We start from the raw sequence: 23,815 nt of genomic DNA, 5'->3' as shown, positions 1-23,815 counted from the left end.
GAAGTTGCCTTCCCCAGCTGTGTGAGCTGGTGATGTCCAGATGCCCATGTACGGCACACACAGATGCATCTACATAAATACACACTCTCAGCTACTAAAACAAACAAACAACCCCACCCCACCCCAAAGCCAACTCACTGCATAGCGGCAGTGATGGATGGATGAAAACCTGCCGGCTGTGGATTTCTGAGGCTGTAAATCATGATGAGGGTAGAAAGCCTTTCCTCCTTGGAATGGCTGGTGGTGGTTCAAATGGTTGACCTTGCAGTCAGCAGCCCAGCAAACAGCAAGGCTCCTATGTGAACAGTATTTTGGTGATGATGGTGGTGATGAAGGAAAGTACTAGCTGCCCAGAAAGGCCTGGAGGTCTATTTAGGGAAATCAGCCAATGAAAACGGTACAGATCACAACGGCCTGATAGGCAGCCACCCTACACACAGCCCAAGACTAGGTGGCTGCCTCTGTTGTGCATTGTGCATGGATCCCACAAGCTGGGGGGCTGCCTCGTAGTCGCTACTAACAGTAACACAAGCACCTTACACAGAGGTGGAGGAGGAGGTGCCAAATGCACCGAGGATCAGGGAGAAGGGGGGGGGCAGTTAAGGAGTCAGGGCTGTTGAAGTGGGGTGTACTGGGGATTGGAGGAGGGCTGATGCTTCCCTGAGCACCATCAAGGAAGGCCGCAGGGATGGGTGCCAATGAAGGTGCGTGTTAATGGTGTTGGGGGGAGCCGATGAGTGGAGTCCATGCCTCTGGGTCTACATTTGGGGGGAGTTGGTGCCTCTAGTATATCTTGCATTCCCCACTGACAAAGAGCTTGGGGACATCCAGGGTTGAGAGTGGTGACTCCTGCACAGTAGTTGAGAGCACTGAGAGGGCCATGGTCAGGATGCCAATGCCCCTGCCATTTGCTGATGTCTGACCCTGCACAAGTCATGCATTTCCGTTCCCTCATCTGATGGTGATGATGACCTCAATGGATATGTGGCGTGCTGAGAACCATGCCTGGTGGATAATTAAAAGGGAAAGAAAATCAATTGCCACGGAACTGGTTCTGATCCGTGGAAACCCCCCGTGTGTGTCTGAGCATAGGGGCATGCTCCACAGGCTCCCCACGGCTGATTATTCATTACCTCCCCAGCCCTTTCCTCCAAGACATCTCTGAGAGGACTCCGACGTCCAGCCTGTGCCCCTGCTGCCGCACAAAACCCAGCACACAGCCGCCAACAAACCCCACTGTCACGGGAGGCTTTACGGCCGGGGTTGCGGGTGCTAGGATGGGGGTGTCGGGCACACAGGGAGAGAGAAATGACTTGGCAAAATGCTTCCCGAGTTGTCGCTGTGGTTGTGTGCCTTGTAGAGCAGCCTTGTAGGACAAGGCAGAGCCGCCTGGGCCGCCCTGTGCTGTGCGCTCCAGAGGAGCAAGTTACCAAGTCTCTTCTCCTTGGGGGATGGAGGAACAGGGGAATTTGAACTCCAGCCTTTCATTACCAGCCAGGTGCTAAACCCTTGTGGCATAAGTGCTTCTTTCGTATGCCATAGGAATAGTCACAGATTTTCTTTTAATGGCGAGACAGCTAGTTGCTGTCTTGGTTACAAAGCCAAGTTCTAATGGATTCTGGTAAAGGAGCCTTGTATTAAATAGACCCTTTTTCTAAAAAAGGGGTAAAGTGGGACAGGTAAAGTGTCTTTTCATCTTTATCACCTGCCTGGGATCTGGTAGAGGATGTGGTTAGAGGGTGAGGGAGAAAGATTGGGGGATGCTTAAAAGCCTCGGAGACACTTAGCATTGGATGCTCACCAGCCACCGGAAGGAAGGGCGGGAGAAAGACCAGACTGCCTGCCCCTGTAAAGACATACAGCTTCGGAAACCCCAGGGAGCAGTTCTGCTTTGCCCTGTAGGGACGCTGTGAGCCAGTCAACTCAATGGCTGTGAGTGAGTTCGACATTAGTCTACCAGAGGGATTCTCACCAAGAGACAATCTCTTTTATATTTTGTAGTATTGGCAAAACCCAAAGATTACTGTGAACCCTCGCCTTAACAATTTGCATCACTCGACTATTTAACCAGGGTTAACCGCCCTTTTAAAAGCCGCAGCCCTACCAGCTTCTAGGTGGCAATGGCCCAGCTGGTTTAAATGGGTCTCCATGGTTACAGTCATGCTCTGGTTTCCATGGTTACCCTCCCAGTCCCTCACAGCAGTTATAGATTTGAAAATTCAAAGGACTTTTTCCCCACCCCCACCCCCGCCTCCTGCCTACACAGAAGTCTAGGGTTTAAAGGTCCAGCATGAAAGTTTCAGTGACCTCTTGGGAGGACAAGGAGGGACATTGTGATAAAACCTTTGACCCTTATGATCAAGGAGTGCTGAAGCGAGGACTCATGGAGACAAACTGGCAGAGAAATGATGCATGCATGCTCCCTAGGCCCAAACATGATGCGTAATTAGCAGAGGAGGAGAATAATGCGCTGTTGTTTGATAGAAGGTTCCTGAGTCGGGTGGGGGTGCGGGCGGGAGTGGGTGAAGGTAGGGATAGGATGGTGTCCAGAGATGGGGGGGGTGTATCTTCGGTAGCCTCCCTGCACCGATTTTCCCCCCACCCCACCCCACCCCGCCCCGGGCAGTCTTCATTTCCTAGTATCTGCCTTGGCCCACCGAGGCTCACAGGGGCGGCTGCCGTCACTCTGTGCTTGCCCAGGTGAAATGAATGAGATGGGGGTTCTGGGAAGAGAGCGACACGTGGAGTTCTTGCTCCGCCTTGTGGTCTTTTCTAAAATTGCGGTTCTGTCTCCCAAAGGAGACGAATCAAGTTGAAGTCAGACTCGCAGAACAGCGGCTCCACAAGGCTTTGCCAGGTATTTCTTTCGTGGCACCAAACTGCCAACCTTGAGGTTAGTCGTCGACTGAAAACAGTTTGGATCACCCTGGACCCTCGGTTTCAATTTTCATCATCTAGAAAAAAAAAGGGGGGGGACATTTTTATTGCTACAAATCTAGAAGCAAAAAATCTTTCTCCATTTATTAAGGTTGCCATCCAGTCATCCCTTCCACAAATGGCAGTGTCGATTGTATTTAAAATGAGCCCTAGAATACGCATAATGAGGACGAGATATTGCCAGTCTGGGTCTGAGGAAGGAAGCCAACCTAGCGAGTGGCTCGTCACAGTGCAGGTGGCTTGGCGGGAAGTGGCCCACTGGCTGGGGAAGCTGGAAGACAGAGCTAAAGTGAGTGCCAAAGAGATCGGTCTCGGGTTGAAAACTGGAATGAGGGCAATGTTTCATCAATAAGGGGATTCTGGAAGTAAGGGCGCCCTGGTGGCATAGTGGTTATGAGTTGAACTGCTAACCTATAGGTCAGCAGTTCGAAACCACCAGCCGCTTTTAGGAAGAAAGAGGGGTTTCTCTACGCCCATAAAGAGTTACGGTCTTGGAAACCCACCGGGGCAGTTCTATCCTGGCCCACGGGGCTGCCATGAGTCAGAATCGACAGTGAGTTTGGTGTGGTAATAGCTGTAGGTAGCCCAAATGGGTAAGCGTGTGGCTATTAACCACATGGCTGGTGCTAGCCTCATTTAACCAAGGTTGGCAGTTCAAATCCACCACCGGTGCCTGGGGATCTCATTCCGGAGGACCAGCCCCTGAACACTCTCTGGAGCCTGGTCCTCCTTAGAGCCATGCTGGGCAGCTGCCTAAAGGAGGGTCCTATAAAACTGTGGTCCGGAGATCATCATTAAGCCTTAAACCAGAAAGAGTCCCTGAAATCTTAAGACCAGAAAGAGTTTAGTTTAGTGAAGACTGTCTGCCTTGAACGGTGTGCTCTCTCACGCTCTGTTGACATGGGGTCAGGTTGAAAGCAGCACCTCCAGGGGTCAGCGAGTTCATGTTCATTGGAGAGGAGCACTGAGGACCCTGGGTGTACACCTGAAAGCATGTCATCAGCGCCACTGGATTATAGGAAGCATGTGGCAGCAGGATTGGAGGAAGGTTTATGAACCACCTGCGTGATATGCAGAAGACACACCTTGTTTGCTGAACGTGAGGAGGACTTGAAGCCCTTACTGATGAAGATCAAGGATTGCAACCTTCAGTATGGATTACAACTCAATGTAAAGACACCAAAACTCACAGAAATGCACCAATAGGTAACATCATGGGAAATGGAGAAAAGATTGATGTTGTCAAGGATTTTATCTTGCTTGGATCCACTGTCAATGCTCATGGAAGCAGGCAGCAGTCAAGAGATCCAAAGATGTGCACACAGGATCTCTTTAGAGAATAGAAGAGCGAAGGTATCCCTTTGAGGATGAAGATGTTCCTGACCCAACCATGGCATTTTCAATTGTCTCATATGCATGTGAGAGTTTGACGTTGAATAAGGAAGACTGAACAAGAATCAATGCATTTGAGTTACGGTGCTGGCAAAGAATATTCAAAGTACTATGGACTGTCAAAAGGACAAATCAATTTGTCTTGGAAGAAATACAGCCTGAGTGCTCCTTAGAGGCATGGCTGGTGAGACTTGTCTTACATACTTTGGCAATGTCACGAGACCAGTTCCTGGAGAAGAATATCGTGTTTGGCACAGTAGCAAAAAGAGGTAGGCCCTTGTGCTAGTCTGGGTAATTTAGAGAAACAAATCCACAGAAACTCATGTATAAGAGGCTAAGTGCGCATCAAGAAAACATCCCAACCCAGTGCTGCCCAAGACCACAAGTCCAACATTAACCCATATGTCCAACACCAATCCACAAAGTCCTCCTCCATCTCACAAGCACCCCGGGCTGCATCGGGGTAGGTCCATGTGGCTTCTCCTCAGGGATGTCTTGCGGGAAGTGATCCTTGCCAGCTAAAGCAGGGAACTGGCTTAGGCAGCTGTACCCTGGTCCGACCATCAGAAAACAAGAGACCCGAGAACTTGAAAGGCGAGGCTCACTGAACCATTTATCCCTCTGCCCTTCAATTAACCCCACATGTGTTTATCGGCCAGGCTGGCACAATAAATTAATCATCTCAGCCCTCCGTGAGATGGACTGACACGGTGGCTGCAACAATGGGCTCAGGCACAGGAACAATTGTCAGGATGGTGCAGGACTGGACAGTGTTTCATTCTGTTGTACAGTAAGGTCGGAACCGACTGGATGACACTTAACCCCTCTTGTTCATGGGCAAAATCAACCCTGAGTGGATCGCTCTTAGGTCAAGGCAAAATCAGCCCTGAATGGACCCTCTCATTCATGGGCAAAATCAGCCCTGAATGGATCGCTGTCTTAGGTCAAGGCAAAATCAGCCCTGAATGGACCCTTTCGTTCATGGACAAAATGGATCGCTGTCTTAGGTCAAGAACTCTGACCAGCCGAGGTTAAAGGCCATGTCCCTTTTTTTCCTTCTCCTGTATTGTAACATGGCATCTGGTGTGTCCATGTACAAAAGGAGCACTGGTAGCACCGGGTTACTAACCAGAACACTGGCTGTTTGAACCCATCCATCACTCCATGGAGAGAGATGAGGCCGTCTGCTCCCGTAAACATTTACAGCCCTGGCCACACGATGCCTCAGCCCTGCTGTTCTTTTCACAGGTTGCTGAGTTGGATCAACACGGTGGCAGGTTAGTCACTATTGATCACAGCAGAGGTGGAGGAGCATATACATCACCCAGAGATACGTGACTTGGAACAGGAGGCGGTCCCTCCTCTGGGGAGTGGATGCCGGGTTTCCGGGTGTAGGGACGGTTGCATTACTTTTCCATGTCTGGGCATCTACAACCCTGTTGGGGCCTCGTGGAAGCCTCTTGCTACCTACCCGCTTCTCCACACACTGACAGTCAAGGGTATGATTCAAACTTAATGAGGTAGTGCTTCTGCTAGGACTCTGGATCTGGAGACGTAAGCAGCAGAACAGGTGGAAGTCATGACAGTGGCACGCAGCGTCAGCAGTGACAGTGCAGTGGTGGTGTAGCACGTGCAGTAGCCACAGTGTTAACAGCCGGGCGATTCCCGTGACAGGCTCTGGCCGGTGTTTCCAGCTGTCTTCCGTCTGTTGTCAGCCTGCTGCCTCCATTGAGCTGCTAAATACCCTTCAAGTCTTTTTCTGCTTACGTCAGCCAGTCAGTGTCTGTCATCAGTTTCTACCAAAACCCCCGAATGGTCCAATTTCTAATCAGCAGCTAAGAGAGAAAAGGCACTCAGTCTCAGCCTATCACCTAAGTTGGATGCTATTACTTAGTTTTCTCAGTGCTGTCTTCCCATGTGTGCGGGACCAGCCTCCTCACAACTGAATGGACCCAAGGGGTGGTTGTGTAATTGAGGAATAAATTAAAGAGACAGCAGATGATGCAAAGGCTCACCTCCTCAGGCATGAACTTCAGGAACCAGGTCCGAGCAGAGTCAGCAATCTAATGTAATGTAATCTCATGAGCTTATATACTCTCAAGCACGCTAGGCCAAGGCCACAGCAAACACACATATAACAGGAAGGGGTTGTACTAGAGACACACATGTGACAGGAAGGTACCTATGTACCAAGATGGGCAGGCTCAAGTCAACATGGCAGCCTAACCTTGGTTGTCTGAGTTGGCTTGACCTTAGGTGTCTTTGAGCTCTCCTCCAGCCGACCCCTTATCTTTATCATCCTTATAAAAAAGGAGTGGGCCCTACTTAGGGTGACACAGACATAGGGTCTGATTGCTTCTGATGGCAGATAACCTTTAAGTATTTAGCTTTTAAGCAGTTGACCTCCAAGTGTATAGTCAGTGACCATGTGTTTACAAACAGCACCTTAAATTTGGCATTGTTCTGGGGGACATCGTGGGGAATAACTTTTACTTAGCAGAATGTGAGCGGGAAGCATCTCCAACCCACGAACGTGAAGGTTCCCTCCACAGGAGCACGTATGCATGTTGAGTTTATTCGCATACATTCTCTTCCTAGTTCTATTTCCCACACCATAGTCCCATCATTCAACACTTACAGATTCAATATGGCAAAGCATCTGTTTTTTTCATTTGCCCTGTTGGAAGGCAATCTCCAGTCCCGTCCATGATAGTGCAGGTTGTACATCTGACACTATATACCAGAACACTAAGACCCTATAAAGAGGCCAGTCCTGCCCTCCCAAAAGAATACGTGCTTTCTGTCAATGTTTGGAGAAAAAGAATGCCCTAATTACACAATCGAGAAAACCCTCTTACACAGCCAACCAAGTGGGGCGCAGAACAATGGGAAGGGGGCAGGGGTGCTGTTTATAGCCCAGTGGCAGCTTCTCTCACACCATTGTGCTTTTCAGAGCATTTCCAGTTTGTCTTGTGCTCCGACCTTAACTAGGTAACATTCATAGTTCCAATGAGATCTTAGAAATCTGGCTGGTGAGCTGGGTACAGTATCCACCCCTGTGCCATAATCATGGCGCAGAACAAAGCCCGCTTCCCTAGAAAGCCTGCTTCAGAGAGCTAATGTTGGAGCCCCTCATTCAACATGAATAACCACAGCTTTTCAGACACAGATAACTTTATGCAGACTGTTAAAAATGCCCCAAACTCTCAGGAACACACCTTTTCTGAGAAGTCTTTTAACTGTCAAGTTTAAAATAAAAGATGGAAAGATGCAGTGTGTAGCCTTTTCATTGTATGCATACCACCATCATAAACACTTTTTTGAAATGCAAAAAAATCAAACTTCTACAGTAGGAAACCCATGGGTTTTTTTTTTTTTGTAAATGCAAACTTAAGTCTCACAATGGCATTAAAACCCAAAGCCAAATGAGTTAAACTTTAAAGTAGAAGACTGGCATGGATGTTACACAAGTACTATCTTTTGCCACTTTCCTTCATGTTAATTCTTCTTGGCTTTCACTCAGCAGAATGTTTTTTTCCCTTTCCCAACACCACATAGCAAAATCAGGGGAAAATGGAATTGATTGGGGTCATTTTTCGCTAATTTTAAATGATTTCCTGTTAGGCTACATTTTTGAATAAAAATGTAAACATTACCTACACTACATAAGAAACTTTAAAAAAATCATTTTATTGGGGGCTCATACAACTCTGATCACAATCCATACATACATCAACTCTGTAAAGCGCATTTGTACATTTGTTGCCCTCATCATTCTCAAAACATTTGCTCTCCACTTAAACCCCTGACATCAGCTCAATTTTGCCCCCTCCCTCATGAGCCCTTGATAATTTGTTAATTATTTTGTCATATCTTACACTGTCCGACATCTCCCTTCACCCACTTTTCTGTTGTCATCCCCCAGGGAGGAGGTTATATGTAGATCCCTGTAATCGGTTACCCCTTTCCACCCTACTCTCCCTCCACCCTCCTGGTATTGCCACTCTCACCAATGGTCCTGAAGGGATCATTCACCCTGGATTCCCTGTGGTTCCACTTCCTATCTGTACCAGTGTACATCCTCTGGTCTAGCCAGATTTGTAAGGTAGAACTGGGATCATGATAGTGGGGTGGGGTGGTGGGGTTGCATTTAGGAACTAGAGGAAAATTGTATGTTTCATCGTTGCTACACTGCACCCTAACTGGCTCATCTCCTCCCCATGACCTTTCCGTAGGGGATGTCCAGTTGGTGCATAAGCAAATGTGGTGAATAAAGTTGATGGTGCCTGGCTATTAAAAGATATAGCGACTGGGGTCTTAAAGAATTGAAGGTAAGTAAGTGGCCATCTAGCTCAGAAGCAACAAAGCCCACATGGAAGAACCACACCAGCCTGTGTGATCACAGGTGCCGAAGGGATCAGTTATCAGGTATCAAAGAACAAAAAATCATATCATTGTGTGCTCACCTCCCCGATATGATCACTGAAGACAAATGCGTGCATAAGCAAATGTGGTGAAGAAAGCTGATGGTGCCCAGCTATCAAAAGAAACTCTTTAAAGCGTGCCTTTCCAGATGTCTAGGGGTGAAATAAGTAAGAACTGTTTATCTATTCTGGAGCATGATTCTACATGAATCATTAAGTCAAAGAATCATTACATATTATTTTTTATGATTATAACTGCACAAATGAAAAAAAAACTTTCAGTGGGACCATTTTTTAAGGGCAGGCCTTCATTTAGTATGCTTTGAGGAATGCAAAACAGGATTTATCTAACAAGAGCCTTATTCTGAGTAGAGCCATCATTTGTTACAAACCAAATCACAACAAAATAAAAAATAATCCACACCTCATGTCCCACCCCACAACATAGAAACAAAAAACCTCCTGCTAAACTGTCTACCACCATGCCTTCCATTTAGTTACTATTGGAAGTATCTTAATCTATCTGAGAGGACAATTTAGAGAACTGGACAGAGTCCCTATGTCCAGGTACACCCGGTACAATGAACTTAAATGGCACGACCATTCATAAGTATCTGGTCCACTTCACCAACTCAGGGTCGCCTTCCTTTTCTTTTTCACTTTTGAATTTCAAAAGAGCTCAATCCATAAAATTTGGCCACAAAGTTACAAACACTTACTGGAAATGTCGGGGATCCCAGTTCTCCTCCAGGTGGGGCAGAGGCCAGGTGGGGCAGAGGAGAGGAGATGAAGCGAAGGTGAAGAGCACATCTCCAGTCTTCCAGCTTCCAAACGTGCTGTGCTCTTGATAAGCGGGGTTGTTTATTTGCACAGTCTGCCCACAAGGGCAATAGCCCTCTGAGCCCGGTCTTCAGGGTGGCATCAGGGAGCATTAGCTGCAAGGGGCCCAGATGACAGAACTCGTGGCAAGTCAACCCACAAAGCAGGCTTCTCTCCCTTTGATGACTGACAGTCCCAAGTGTGAGGGAGGAGTCAGTAGACTTTCACCTCTCTCCCTTACAACAAGGAAAGCGAAGTAAAAGTATGTATCCAGAGATGATGTTTTCACTTTAAATAATAGCGATTTTCATAACAATATTTTAGGAATTTCACGAAAAAGCACTGGGGACAAAGAAATGACAATGGAGTGGGAAGAAACCAGTGGCTGCTGTAGACAATGGGTGTGCTCGCCGAATAGCACGTCTTCAGTCAAAAGGCTGCTGTGTAATTCTGCTCAGAGACTATTTTGAACTTGCCTGGGAAATTAACCCGACTTTTCAAGAGCAATGCTCCTTCACTGGTTACTGCTCACTGATGGCATGGGAACGCCACTGTCCTGTGTTTAGGAGAACAGCTTGTACCAGAACTTTCCCTAACAATGTGCTCAATTTTCACAAAGCTTAAATGAGCTGGGAATCAGAATGTTCCCATTAAAACCCGCTTTTTCATTAAAACTATAACAAAGAACTCACAGAACAACTGAGATTAGTCTGCAGGAATATGTAACTCACTGCTAGCTAACAGGGAGCTTTATCATTATTGATTTCCCATATATAATTTTGCTTTCAAGGGATTATCAATCTGGCTTTTAAAAAAGACTCTTCATGGCTGAGAGAAAGACCTATGTCTCAGTGAATTGGCTAAAGCGTGTTAGGTATAAACGGGTAAAGTAAAGACTCAGAAAGCTTTCGGTGGGAGCAGACGGCCGGCCTGTCTATGGACTCCATACCGCTAATGGCTCAGATCAGAGACTGTGTACGACATTGGGATTAAAACTGGAGAAATGAAAATACTTTCTCCTTAGCACATGAACTGACACAGAGACCCCTCTCTCTGACTTATAACTAACACATCAAAAGACCAAACAACAAATAAAAAGCCCTGAGGGTTGAAATAAATAAAGCAAAGCAGATAAAAATCTCCAGACCCTCTGTTCTCAAGGAATTGTGTATCTATCTACCAGCTGCAACTGAGATGGAGAAACCGCCCAAGTTAACAATCAGGGATTTGCTGTCAGCATCTGACCCACTTATCCAGGGCAGGTTGGCTGTATGATGGGGAGACCCAGGCAGTGGAGACTGAGCAGGCAGGCCCGACCAACCTGAGAGGGAACTGGTGAGACACCATAAAAAAGCAGAAACCAAACCCAAACAGTTATCTGAAGAAGAAAAAAACAAGTCAGTTTCTTCAGAAGTCAGAGATATTTCGCTCAGATGTACTCACGAGTTGCTCTGAGTGGGAGCTGACTCGAGGGCACCTAACCACAACAGTCACACTGCACAGCAAGCACTGATGGTAGCCTCCAACGGGGCCCTCACCAAGGCGAGTGTGTGCGGTTTACAAGGACCAGACTCTGGTCCTAAGACGCTCACATCAAAGGAATGAAGGGGAATGGATAGAGATACAGAGTATTCTTCCACTCTTCCTCATTGCCCAGGGAAATCCCCCTGAAGTAAGAATGAGGAAATCGTATATGTTGGAAAAGATTTCTAACTTTAACTGTATTTTCTCTAAAACTTACATTTGAATATGAATGTGCATTGCATACAACTGAAAACCATAAAGATGTTCATTTTAAGCAGCCGCCATGAATAACACTTGTCAGATGAGTGATTCAAGGATTCTGAACTGGAACTGCCTCGGCCCTTTCCAAGCAGTGCACATTGTCTACCTGTGAAGAGCCTACCAGCTGAAGGCTATAGAACATCACGATGTGTTTGGTTTCAATGAACTATCCAAGTGACAAACGCTCAATTGGCAAAGGTGTGCTAGCTTACAAATTCCACAAGGCTGAATGAATAGAAATCACAGTTCACATATGAAAGATTGGTAGGTGCATAATCTACTTTATTATTTTAAAAAGCAACAGATTTCAACACATAATTATACATAATAGAATATTTAGGAAAATTCAGAGGGATCAATATCAAAATGTACCGCACTAAATAGACTTACTTATAAAAACATCTTGTCTTTGCCATGTGAAAATCTCGTGTTCAGTTCTCTTGATTTCTTTATTAGAGCTTTTTTCTGAGCGTCATCAAAGCGATTCACCTTGAGATCCTTATCCCGGTCAAACGGTATTCTTTCTTGGGGCTTATTTCTATCTTCCGCAGTCTTACTCTTTAATTTCTTATGATGCATGTCCATGAGAGATTCTGATCTTTTGGAGTCCTGGAGAAAGCAAGGTAACAGAAATTGAATTCTTAGTGCTTTCTAATGATTGACAGATAGACTTATGAAACAAAGTACTCAGAGAGTAAAGAAGCCTGGGGGTGCTGCTGACTAAGTGGTGGACTATAAACTGCAAGGTTGGTGGTTCAAATCCAACTGTTGCTCTTCGGGAGAAAGATGAGTTTATTCTTGCCTGGAAAGATTTACAGTTTCTGAAACCATACAGGGTCACTGAGCACTGAGTCCGAATTGACCCAAAGGCAGTGGGTTAAAGTAACCTCTATGGAGAAAATATGTATCAGAGACAAATTCAATTCAACCAGAAGAAAAATGTCAACTTAGGCTAGGGGGAAAAAAAAAAAAGACAGAAATAAGCATTAAACTAACCATAGTGAAAAGTATCCCACGATGTGTCAATATTAACATGCGAATTCAGAACATGGCTGTGAAAGGAAGGACCATGACCTTCTCACTTGGGAGCCTGGTTAAAGCTCCCTGGGTGCTCTGCTCCTGGAATTCTGAACTGCATTTTAACAAGAGGATTGGTGAAGGTCACTCCCTGGGCAAATGGGAGAAAGGCGGGTACTGAGCAAGCGCCCCCGATGCCTGGGTGGGTATGTGGCATGCTTTCTAACTGGGAAGGGTTGGTTGGTTCTTGCATCTTGCTTTCTCATTCCCTTCTCCTTCGTCGGCCAACAAACACTAGGCCTTCACATTCGCAGACATCTGCAGCACGGCGAAGCTTAAGCAGAGGCAAAGAACTGGGTCAGGAACGTCACAGAACGGTGCTGCAGTGGGAGGCCATGAGGGGGAGCGGGGACACAGACAGTACAGACCAGCAGTCTTCAAAACGGAGGACACCCGGGACCTCCATAAGCTCATGGCACAATTCCCTTATCTTTCAATTCAAATTTTCCACCAACTTTTTGAAGCTTCTATGTATCCTTCAAGGCTAAAGAGAGTGGATTCCAAGGGGTATAACTCACTTCCATAGAGCTGGATCTGACTCACAGTGACCCTACCAGACAGGTTCTTCTGAGGAGCGACTGGGGGCTTCGGATGGCTGGTCTTGCAGTTACACCACCAGAGAAAGTTTCGGGGCAATCAGTCCAAGTTCTAGACATTTCTTATGCAGCCTCTCTTAGAACTGCTTTGCTGGACCACGTGTCTCCAAAGGTCCCTGGGCCCTTTTGATCTGGTCCTGTTTTCAGTTGCCAGAGAAGAGGCACCGTGCTCCCACCACAGACTGTGGCCAAGGATCCCTACCAGTGTCAGGGCTCTGGCTTCCTGATCAAACCGATCTCCACATCAAAGTAAAAACTGAAAATATCGCAGGAGCTGCATTTAAGAGACCCTACATGACAGAGGCCAGTACTTTTTAGGACAGAGGTGTAAAAACAGACAAAGGTAAAAGGGAAGATGTATAAAAAAAGAGAAAAACAAACAATAAACATAAGAGGAAAAATGATAGAAGAATGAAGAGAGAAAAATGAAAAGGTGAGGCATTTTATTCCTTTACTTACATTATAGGAGGATACCTGCTCAGCCAACCTCTTATCTCTTCCTGACAATACACGTTCTTCATCCTTCTTGCTGAATGGCTTCTTTGCTTCTTGAGTTTCCTGAGGAATGAACATAGGCAACATGAGTTAATGAGCTGTGTGATTACGGACGAATAAGTGAACGCTGAGTACCGTATATACTCGTGTATGAGCTGAGTTTTTCAGCACATTTTTTGTAAAGGTTTACTTCTATTTTATTTACCATTCAAACATATTTGGCTATGTATTTTTTCTTTTTAGTTTTCATCAGATTTATATTATCTTTTCTTTTTTTAAAAATGCTTTTATTGGGGCTCTTATATCTCTTATCACAATCCATACATTCATCCAGTGTGTCAAGCACATTTGCACATATGCTGCCATCATTTTCAAAGTGTTCTCTTCCCACTTGAGCCCCTGATATCAGCTCCCCAATTCTTTCCCCTTCCTCCACTGCCCGCCCTCCCTCCCTCACGAACCCTTGATAAGTTATAGATTGTTATTTCCATCTTACATCATCCTGTTGCCCCTCACCCACTTTTCCGTTATTCGTCCCCCTGGGAGGGGGTTTCAGATTGATCCTTGTGATCAATTCCCCCTTTCTCCCCCCACCCTCCCCTAATCCTCCTGGCTTCTCTACTCTCCTTGTTGGCCAAGGGGTTTATCTATCCTGGATTCCCGTTGTTGCGGGCTTTTATCTGACTTCCTCCTCTTCATCTTCAGATCCAAAAAGAACTTGGGAAGTTGCTATGAACCTCAGGACAGGTGCTAACATATGGAGACTTCACCAAACCATCCATGTTGGTACAACAACGGATTGTTTCACAACCAACTCTCCACTAAAATGAAAACCCTGTCAGGAGCCTTTTCCTGGTTCTGTAACCTGCAACCCAGCACAGGGGCAGGCTTACTAAGTCCTCAGGTCAGGGTTACAGAATCCAGATCGAAACCCTGTCCCTTCAAAGCAATGCTGAGCAGCATAAAAATCTAAAGTGAGGATTTAACAGTGGAACGTTTCAATTAAAGTGCTGAAGCTAGAATCTAAAGGTGACAATTAGCTATGCCTAGAAAATCTGAATTTAACATCTTAAGGAAATACACACCATGGATTAAACTTCAGGAGCCATGCTGAGGGCATGGTTCAACTCCTCAAGTCCAATGGAAGAGCTCACCATGAGCAGAAAGACTTATGAGGAGGAAATCGAAAAATAATAAGGATTTCCCTCCCTCCCTACTGACATCTGGCTGATTTGCGGATTCCTCAGTTTACTGTATTACTGCAAGTGCTTATCTATCTTGACAGTAGCACGAAGCTGAGTCCACTTGAAAAACTGGCATTTACAGTTTCGCTGTATGGCGACCTCGCTAGATTACCCTGCAGCTACCCTGGTTCCTCCTAAAAAGAAATCTCATAATTCTAATACATCAGATTTTAAAAGATGAGTTCATGGAGCTAATAGAAACTATAAATGCCAGAGAACGTAGTTACACATGTCTAGAATGAAGTTTTGATCCCTAAGTTAACAGCTCTATCACCTTACAAAAGACCTCACAGAGATGAGTCGCTCTAACTAAATCTGCATCTCTGAGTATTCTTGAGGCTTCAGTGAGACAATGTACTACAAACAGTAAGCAAGGGATGGTGCTTTCCTTATCACTGTTCTTCCTGGGGAAAAAAATCTGGATTTCCCCTTCAGAATCACACATTTTTTTCAACACTTTTGCTGACGAGCTGACAGTGATTCATAATGGCCCTACAGGACAAAGCAGAACTGCCCCACAGGATGTCCAGGGCTGTCGATCTTTATAGAAGCAGACTGTCACAATGCTCTCCCTTGTTGTAGCTGGTGGGTTAGAACTGCTGACCTTTTCATTAAGTCGTTGAGCACTAACCAGTGTGCCCCAGGGCTTCTCTTAACAAAAATACTAATAAAAATAAAACCTCTCACTTTAGCTTTCCTTTCTCTGTCGGCTGGCGTGTCTGTCCAGACTGATCGATCTCCGGATCTGTCATCAGCTCTTCTCTTAAATGTTCTTGGTCCCAGACCAAATGCTTTCAGCTCCGGAGGAAGCTCCGTCATCCAGGACTCCCTCGTCATTGCTTTGGGCGAATCCTGTCAGTGAAATCAGAGATTAAAAACAACACAAGAGAGCAGTGCTGTACAAGAATGCTGTACATGAAATTTAAGGTTAACAAGTATAGAAAGAAGGGATGTTCTTACATCCTTGGCAACAATGAACAAGATCTTAATATTGTGCTAATTTGCTAAGATTCTCTTATTTTTGTGTGAAGTCGAATTTTCCTATCTGTTACTGAGTTTGGACATTTTTTCAAATGCTTATTAGCTGTTTGCACTTCCTCTTCTGAACGGCCTGTTCATGGCCTCTACGCACCGTCTCCTGGATTGATTTTGTTCTTCCCCATCTGCCGGGGCTCTGTGCTTCAGTGAGCAGTCCTTGGTCACACACGGTGTGCCCGCTGTCATTGCACCCGCCAGCTCTGACCTCATGCGATCTTTCAGCACGAGGACGAGTTGGCCAGTGTTTTTGTGGATCGCTTCCGGGTTATCATGGTCTTGCTACTTACTGTGTTGGAGGTGAAGAGCTACACAGCGGATCACCTTCCCATTTACCAAGTTCTACACGAATCCGTCAGTGACGTCGGTGACCATTCTCATGTGTCACCACCCTCCGCCTTTCAGTCTGACTGGACGACGTCCAGGACTCTAGCTCTGTGCTCCTTTACCTCCTCATCTTTGCTTCAGAGTGACTTTGCACTAGTTGGTCTCCCAGAGCGGAGGTCTTTACAGGAGGAGATCCTTACAGGTAAGTCTGTAGTGTATGAACCAGTTTAGGGTTTGTAGCTAAAAGGTGACCTCAAGGGATAATTTCAGTTAAGGTTAATGCACGATTTGTTTCTTAAACTTGATTTTTGAAAATCTGCTTTTCTTTTGTTGATGTTGTTAAGAAACAACCAATTGAACAGCTTCCACACTTACAATTCAGTGGCCCTGGTTACCTGCCCCTCCTCCTTCAGAGCTGTGTCGGCCCTGTTCCCCTGAACCCGTTCCCCACCCAGGTTCCTCTCAGACCATTCAAGCTGCTGCTGTCTGCCAGCTCCCACAGAGAGCGCTTGGAGAACACAGAGCTGAAGGCAGGCAGTTTTCCCTCGTTCTGCTAAATGGTTCCTTGGTTTTCAGAAGACTTCGGGGCTCATTCTTAAAGATTACCTGAGGGCAGAAGCTTTTGGGTAATTTTCTCGATGGATTAGATAGATAGATAGATAGATAGATAGATAGATAGATAGATAGATAGATAGATAAGAGAGAGAAAGATGTTACAACTTTGTTTTTAAAATTGGGAATCCCCACCCCCATGCACTCTGCCTCGTTGAGTTCCGTGTCTATGAACTTACATCTCCTTTAGTCAGTTTTTCTTTCATTCGCTGGGCCCTCTTTTCGAACTCTGTTGCGACGCTGTCGATAACTGGTCCTTTCGCTGGCATTGGTCCAACAATGTCCTCATCGTCTTCACTACTATCCGTTTCCTTGTAAAATAAGACATTACCTTTCACTGAAAAGCAGAGTGACAAGTGATACGCTAGGCTCCTAAATTACTTTAAAATTTAACTTAATTTGATTACCAAGTGATAAAAATGCAAAAAAGTTAGCATTGTATTCCTGGCTCAGTGAACAAGGAGACACTACCAAAAAAAGTAAAACCAATTTCAGCAACAACTTGAAGCCAGTAACTCAGGTGCACACACAGGGCGTGTGGGTTGTCACATTTCTTGCATGTCCCTACTGTCGCTGCGACAAGCTGCTGTGCCTGGGCCCCAGTGGACCTCATCAATTTACCTTAGTTCTCTTCCAAATGGGCACAGATGTGGCCCAGAATCTTTTGTACTAGAAGTCCGGGGTAGCTCCTATCAACTTGTCCAAGCTGATACAGTTGGACACCTTGCTGTCTTGCTGGCACACGTCCACTCTCTGGGATGAGATGCACACTGTCTTCCAGGTGCAGCATCGTGCACTCACGAGAGGAGCCCCAAGGGAGTCTTTCTTCACTCAGCACCGAGGCTGCCACAGCATCGTAATACATGAATCCCACTGACGCCTCGCAATCAGCAATCATCTCAAGCAAGGGTTTCCTCATGTATGTGCACTATATACACTAACTTTAAAGGCAGTTCCTATCCTCAAGACGAGAGGTGAGCGGGCTTCAAAAAGGTTGAAAGGTTGTGGAGAAATGGAATTAGAAGCTAACGGAATTGTCCCTGCAACGCCCCCCATCCACCCCACTTTCTGAAGCCTCCTCACATTAACAACAATGGCATAACTATCTTCCAGCTCGGACAGGCAGCTTCCTCCTATTTGTTTTCAAGCTCCCAGAATGAGGAATTCATCTGTATTGTTTCCATTTCCTGGACATTTATAATGTTCTGAAATTTATTTTCCGAACTCTCACGGTAACTATTATTAAAATTAAACACATATAAACTATCTTAGTTTATTCTAAACTACATGCACGTGTAACCTTGTAATATCTATGGGCTTTGGCATACAAGGCCTATTTGAGTCTTATTACAAGACTGAGTTGAGCATTAATATTCTTATTTTCCTTGTGAGGAAAAGTAGGCTTAGAAAAGATACAGAAGACATTGGAAGACTGAGCAACTAGCTGAGAGGCTGTCAGTTCAAACCCACTAAGACCTGATAATCTGCTTCCGATAGATCAGAGCCTTGAGCACCCTACAGCAGAATTCTCCTGGCACACATGGACTGGCATTAACAGGTCGGCAATTAACAACAACAAATAGAAATCCTCAGTGGTATAAAGGATGCAATGAATTGTTTAAATGCTCAGAAACATGGTATCCATATATTATGGTTTTAAAATACGCAGATGGAAGTTTTGTTTTCATCTGTTAACAGATGGTTTTATATGACGGTAGAGTTTCAGCAGGCTGACATGTGAAACTTGTGTAAAAGCCGTTAGGAGGCTGGGAGACATAAACTAAACAGGTGGCTGGAGAAACAAGAGAAAAAGGAGGCCTAGCATGGCAACTGACAATCAGAAGCCAGGATAAAAGCATTAAATTCCAGGTATTAAATCATTATAGTGTCCCGGACAAGATAATTCTTGGTCCATCTGCCCACGAAATACCATAGAAATTATGTACTACACTAGTTTTCAGTTTGGGCTGTCGAGTTAGAACGAGTGTCCTGCCTTCAATTTGCCATCTAGTTGCACCTGTGCCTGAGGGGTATATCGATTCTAGGCCTGAGTTTCCCTCGGCTCTTAGATGGAGTTCATGAAAACCCCAGCCAGTAATTCCTGTATTACCAAGTGCATCCTGCATTTGTTTATCCTCTTTCCCTGCCTTCTGGGAAAGAATAATACGAGGGGTACCTACCAAAAAAAAGGAAATCCCCTCCCCCCAAAAAAACCCTACGTATTAAATTTTTTTTTAACAAAACGTTATTACCTTCAAAGTACTCTTCATTACACTTAATACATTTGTGAAATCTGCAATTCCATTCTTGGGAACATTTTTCAAATTCTTCTGTTTGGATGGCCGACAGCACCTCCATCGACTTTTTCGTCACCTCTTCTACATTGTCTTGTCACAGATCTTTCACATCCCATTTCATTCACAGAAACAAAAAGAAGTGGCATGGAGCGAGGCCAGGTGAGTCAGGTGTGTGGGGCAAAAGAGGCATGTTGTTGTTTTTTGCCAAAAGTTGGTGTGCTGAGAGGGCTACATGAACAGGTGCAATGTCATGGTGGCAAAACCAGTCTCCCATCTGGCACAAATCAGGGGGTTTTTTTTTGGTTGCACACTGTTACGCAATCTTTTCAGAACCTCTAAATAGAAAGCTTGATTAACAGTCTGACCTGGTGGAACAAACTCAAAATGCACTATCCCCCGCACATCAAAATAACAAATGAGCATCGTCTTGATCTTTGATTTCACTTTTTTTTGGACAAGGTGACGATGGTGTCTCCCACTGGCTTTACTGATGTTTGCTTTTGGGGTCCTAAGAATAGTACCTTGGGTGGAGAGCAAATGATGAGGCCAATGAATGTACAAATGTGCTTTGCACAATTGATGTATGTATGGAGTGTGATAAGAGTTGTATGAGTCCCTAATAAAACAATTAAAAAAAAAAAAAGAATAGTGCCATGTCTCGTCATCAGTAATGACCTTGGAAAGAAAGTTAGGGTCGCTTTAGAGCTGTTCTTTCAAAGCACAGCATGTTTCCACTTAATGCTTTTTCCTGGTCAGAACCCGAGGCAAAAATTTCACAGCGACCCTTCTCATTCCCAAATCTTCTGTTAAAATTCACTGAACCAAGCTCCAAAATAATCAAGATAACTTCCCCATCTCTTCAATGGTCTAGCGTTGGTCTTCTTGCAAAGTACATGGATCTTGTCAACGTTTTTGTCCGTTCAGGAAGTTGACAGACGTCCAGAATGAGGTTTGTCATCAATCGACATTTCACCTTTTTAGAAATGAGAAAACCACTCGTACACTTGAATTTTTCCCATAGCGCTGTCCTTGTAAGCTGTGTTCAACATCACAACAGAAATGCCACATGCTGTTTTCTTAAATTGACCATCACAATAAAGGAAGTTTGAGCGAAACTGCTTTTATGAAAAAACTCACTGTGCCCATAGAGAACCTTCCCAGTGATGCCACTGGGTGCACTAACTCAGAACGAGTTGCTCGATGCTTGCCTAGCGGGAAAAATGCATTTTACGAAAGCTTGCTGAGCTTTCCTTTTGGGGGGGAGAGGGAGAGGGGAGGGTACCCACTCGCATGTCTCACCAGTCTCTTTTTTGGTCTCATTCCTATTGCCCAAACAGCTGGCTTAGATGTGGGTATACGACACAATTAGGGTAAAGCCAGGAAGGGTGGGCTACAGAAAACCATTTGGAAAGGTTTTCATTGCTCTAAAACAAGGGCACAGGATAGGGACCATTCTCCTTCCTGTGTCCAGACACTGACATCTGTGTGTGTGTCTTACAACTCTGACGGCTTCTTGGTACAATGAGGGAGTCTGTCTCAGAGGACTGATGAATATGCAGTAAGTTACGAAGCAGAACAGTGAAGAAATCCTCAACCTTTGGTGACAGCATTAAGCTGCTGAATTTACGAACTCTGGAACAACCATATCTTCAAAATACCCTTACAATGTGTTTTGAAAACGTTTCTCTCATTTGAGAATAGAGAATAAACGACCCCTCTGCTCAATAAGGTAAAACCAAGCGCCACTTTGAGGGGATCTTCTGTTACTTGCAGCGGAAAGCATCCTGGCTGAGAAAGCACCACGTAGGACTGCTCAGAGGAGCCCTGGTGGTGTAGTGGTTAAGCACTGGGTGCAAGCCACATGGCCAGCAGTTCCAAACTACCAGCTGCTTCGCAGGAAAAAGATGAGGCTTCCATTCCTGTAAAGAGTTTCAGTTTTGGAAACCCACATGGCAGTTCTATGCTGCCCTAGAGGGTCCCTGTGAGTCAGGATTGAATCAATGGCAGTGAGTTTGAGCTTGATGACTGCTTGCATTAATGTCTTGCATTAAATGTGCATCAACTGAGACCTCTGGGGTGACATGCCCGGCTACTAGGATGCAGTCGAAGTGCTCAACAAACGCCAATCAGAAGTGCTGCTAGGCCTGTCTTGGTTTGCGGGCGTATGTTGAGAAAGAGACTAAGAGGACTCCCTCTTTGAGAAAGAAAAGTACAAATGCAAACTTAGAAGTACCTTTTCAAGATGAGTTCGTTAAAAGGGATTTGCTGAAGCAAATCAGAATCAAGAGTACCTCAAAGAGATAAACTATGGTGCAATCCCTGACCCAGCCTCCCCTTCAATCTCTGGGAAGCAGAAGCTAGAGAAGGTAGCCACCCAGAGAATTACACAAACAACGCAGCTCCTCAGCAAGCAGATTAAGACAGCTTTTCACAGAGGGAGAAAGTGGAATTTTGCTACACCTTTCAGATTTTTTCCCAACATGCTAAAAATTTTAAACCTCTGCAAAAGTGTGAAGACATCATAAAAACTCAAAACTCACTGCCATCCAGTCAATGCTTACTCATAGTGACCCCTGTGGGTTTCCGAGACTATAACTGCTTACAGGAGTAGAAAGCCCAGTCTTTCTCCCGAGGGGCTGCTGGTGGTTTCGAACTGATGACTGTGGATCACAGCCCAATAATGCATAACCACCACAACAGCAGCTCTCCCTAAGACATTATAACTAGTACAAAGACTATCCATGTGCCTCCAGCCCAAAATATTTTACCACATCTATTTCTTCTCCTGCACCCTACCCTACCCTCAAACCATGTGAAAGCAGTGCAGACAAGGTGTCTTCAAAAAGACCATAGAAAAACTCTATCTCCTTTTAATTCCATATTGCCATGAACTATATGAATTTGTATACAGCATGACAGGGCCTTAAGCTGAAGCAAGCTTCCCTGCTGTTTTCCCAGGACAGTGGGCTACATTTCTCTATTGCTCTCTTTGCAGACGGAGTACACTGACCAGTAAGACAAGTGAAAGACAACATGGGTATGATGACCAGCACAAGCGGTTGGAATATGGATGTCTTTTTTTGTGGGATGGGACAACAGAATTTGCTAACATACTTGCTAACATAATCATTTCTGTAACTTTGTACCTGCTACACAGATCTTTAACATTCTGTTAAAAGAATGATGCTTTCAACAAATAATGCTAAGAAGTTCACGATCTTAAATCATTGTATTATGTTCTTTCAAGAACAGCCCCACCCTAACTGTTGAATTCTCACTGGAGAACTCAGGGTCTTCATTACCTGATTTCACATGCAGGTGGACACTAAAGTCTAAGACAGCGGTTCTCAACCTATGGGTCACGACCCTCTGGGGGCCGAATGACCCTTTCACAGGGGTTGCCTAAGACCACCGGAAAACATTTCTGATGGTCTTAGGATCCGAGACACAGCTCCTTATCTGTCTCCAGGGGGGTCTGCCAAAATGCAGATACGCCCACAGATGAGTACCCACCGTGAAGACTGTTACACCATTCTTCCAGATAAAACTTCATTTATTTGTCATTAGAAATATTTATTTCACAATATATAATGACATATTGTTTTTGTGATTAATCACTATGCTTTAAATATGTTCAATTTGTAACATTGAAAATACATCCCGCATATCAGATATGTACATTATGATTCATAACAGTAGCAAAATTACAGTTATGAAGTAGCAACAAAAATAATTTTATGGTTGGGGGTCACCACAACATGAGAAGCTGTATGAAAGAGTTGCAACATTAGGAAGGTTGAGAACCACTGGTCTAAGAGAATCAATAAGTGATTTAAAGACACAAGAACTAGCCCTGATCCTGGACTTTGGTAAGGATAAGCTGTGTGATCCTGGGCCAATTCCCTAATTTTTCCAGGCCTTTAGTCTCTTGTAATATGCAGATAATATTTCATGATGGTCTGGTTAAATTAAAAATAAAATCCATAGATGGGAAAACGCATGACAACTGATACTCTGTAAATCTCAGCTAGCCTCAAGCTTGTAACTAGAAACACAGCCTTCCTACTTCAGCCCCTGAATCACTGGACCCACCTTCTCGTAAAATCACGTATCCACCTGTGTGCATATTGCATACAGTTAGCAGAGGTGGGAAGCACAGCAGTTACAACATTAAGGATAAAAACCACAGGTAAAAGCTCTCTCATGCTTTATTTTATAAACATTTCATAGACAACACCCTGCCGAAATATAACAGCTGTGCTATTTGTGTAATGGAATCTTAAACTTATGTCAACTTTTGTTTTCACCTATTTATGTTCCGAAATTAAACTAATCTAAATACAAAGCATTCCATCACAGCCAAGTCAAATGGTTGTAGCTGTCACTGCACAAAGTTGTAGGCTTATTTCATCATATTCTTTAAGCTAAAAGTTCCCAACCTCAGAGTTGAAATATGAAGCTTGTCCTGGATCATCTCTGCCTCGGTCACTTTTCTGTGTAGATTTAATAAAACCAGGCGGTAATGCAGGACCAATTATTGGCCTGAAAGAGAAAATGCATCTTTATCATCCTCCCTGACAGCTTTCTGGTAACAGCTCACAAACTAACAGCTGGATACTAACAACTGTTGAAAATAAGAATTGTAGATAGCACTGGTATTTCCTTAGTCTGGGTACTTTCTCCAAGCATTACCTGTAGATCTCCAGTTGATCTAATTTTTACATTTCAACTTTCTGCTTCTTGAGGGTCAGACACTGACTCGTTAATCTGTGGCG

The 23,815-nt window shown here is 44.8% G+C and overlaps 1 protein-coding gene across 2 annotated transcripts in view; it reads right to left on the bottom strand.

The window, feature by feature from the left end:
• Window positions 1–2,279: 2,279 nt before the first annotated feature.
• The window catches only part of GPALPP1 (GPALPP motifs containing 1), a 28,110-nt gene continuing 6,574 nt past the window's right edge, over window positions 2,280–23,815 (bottom strand). The window contains exons 4-9 of one of the 2 annotated variants that reach the window (XM_045287138.1): window positions 23,480–23,582; window positions 16,923–17,054; window positions 15,457–15,621; window positions 13,490–13,588; window positions 11,748–11,966; window positions 2,280–2,954 (exon numbers count right to left, since the gene is read on the bottom strand). In XM_045287138.1, the coding sequence (XP_045143073.1) occupies window positions 11,748–11,966; window positions 13,490–13,588; window positions 15,457–15,621; window positions 16,923–17,054; window positions 23,480–23,582 (718 nt within the window). In that variant the 3' untranslated portion in view covers window positions 2,280–2,954. Of the gene's footprint in view, window positions 2,955–11,618; window positions 11,967–13,489; window positions 13,589–15,456; window positions 15,622–16,922; window positions 17,055–23,479; window positions 23,583–23,815 lie in introns of those variants that run through there. The other variant, XM_045287137.1, reaches the window with a different exon arrangement.

The sequence above is a fragment of the Echinops telfairi genome, unplaced genomic scaffold (genome assembly GCF_000313985.2).
Source record: "Echinops telfairi isolate 266 unplaced genomic scaffold, ASM31398v2 ScPeMD7_11;HRSCAF=52, whole genome shotgun sequence".
Taxonomy (NCBI): Eukaryota; Metazoa; Chordata; class Mammalia; order Afrosoricida; family Tenrecidae; genus Echinops; species Echinops telfairi.
This window is presented reverse-complemented; position numbering and strand designations above follow the sequence as displayed.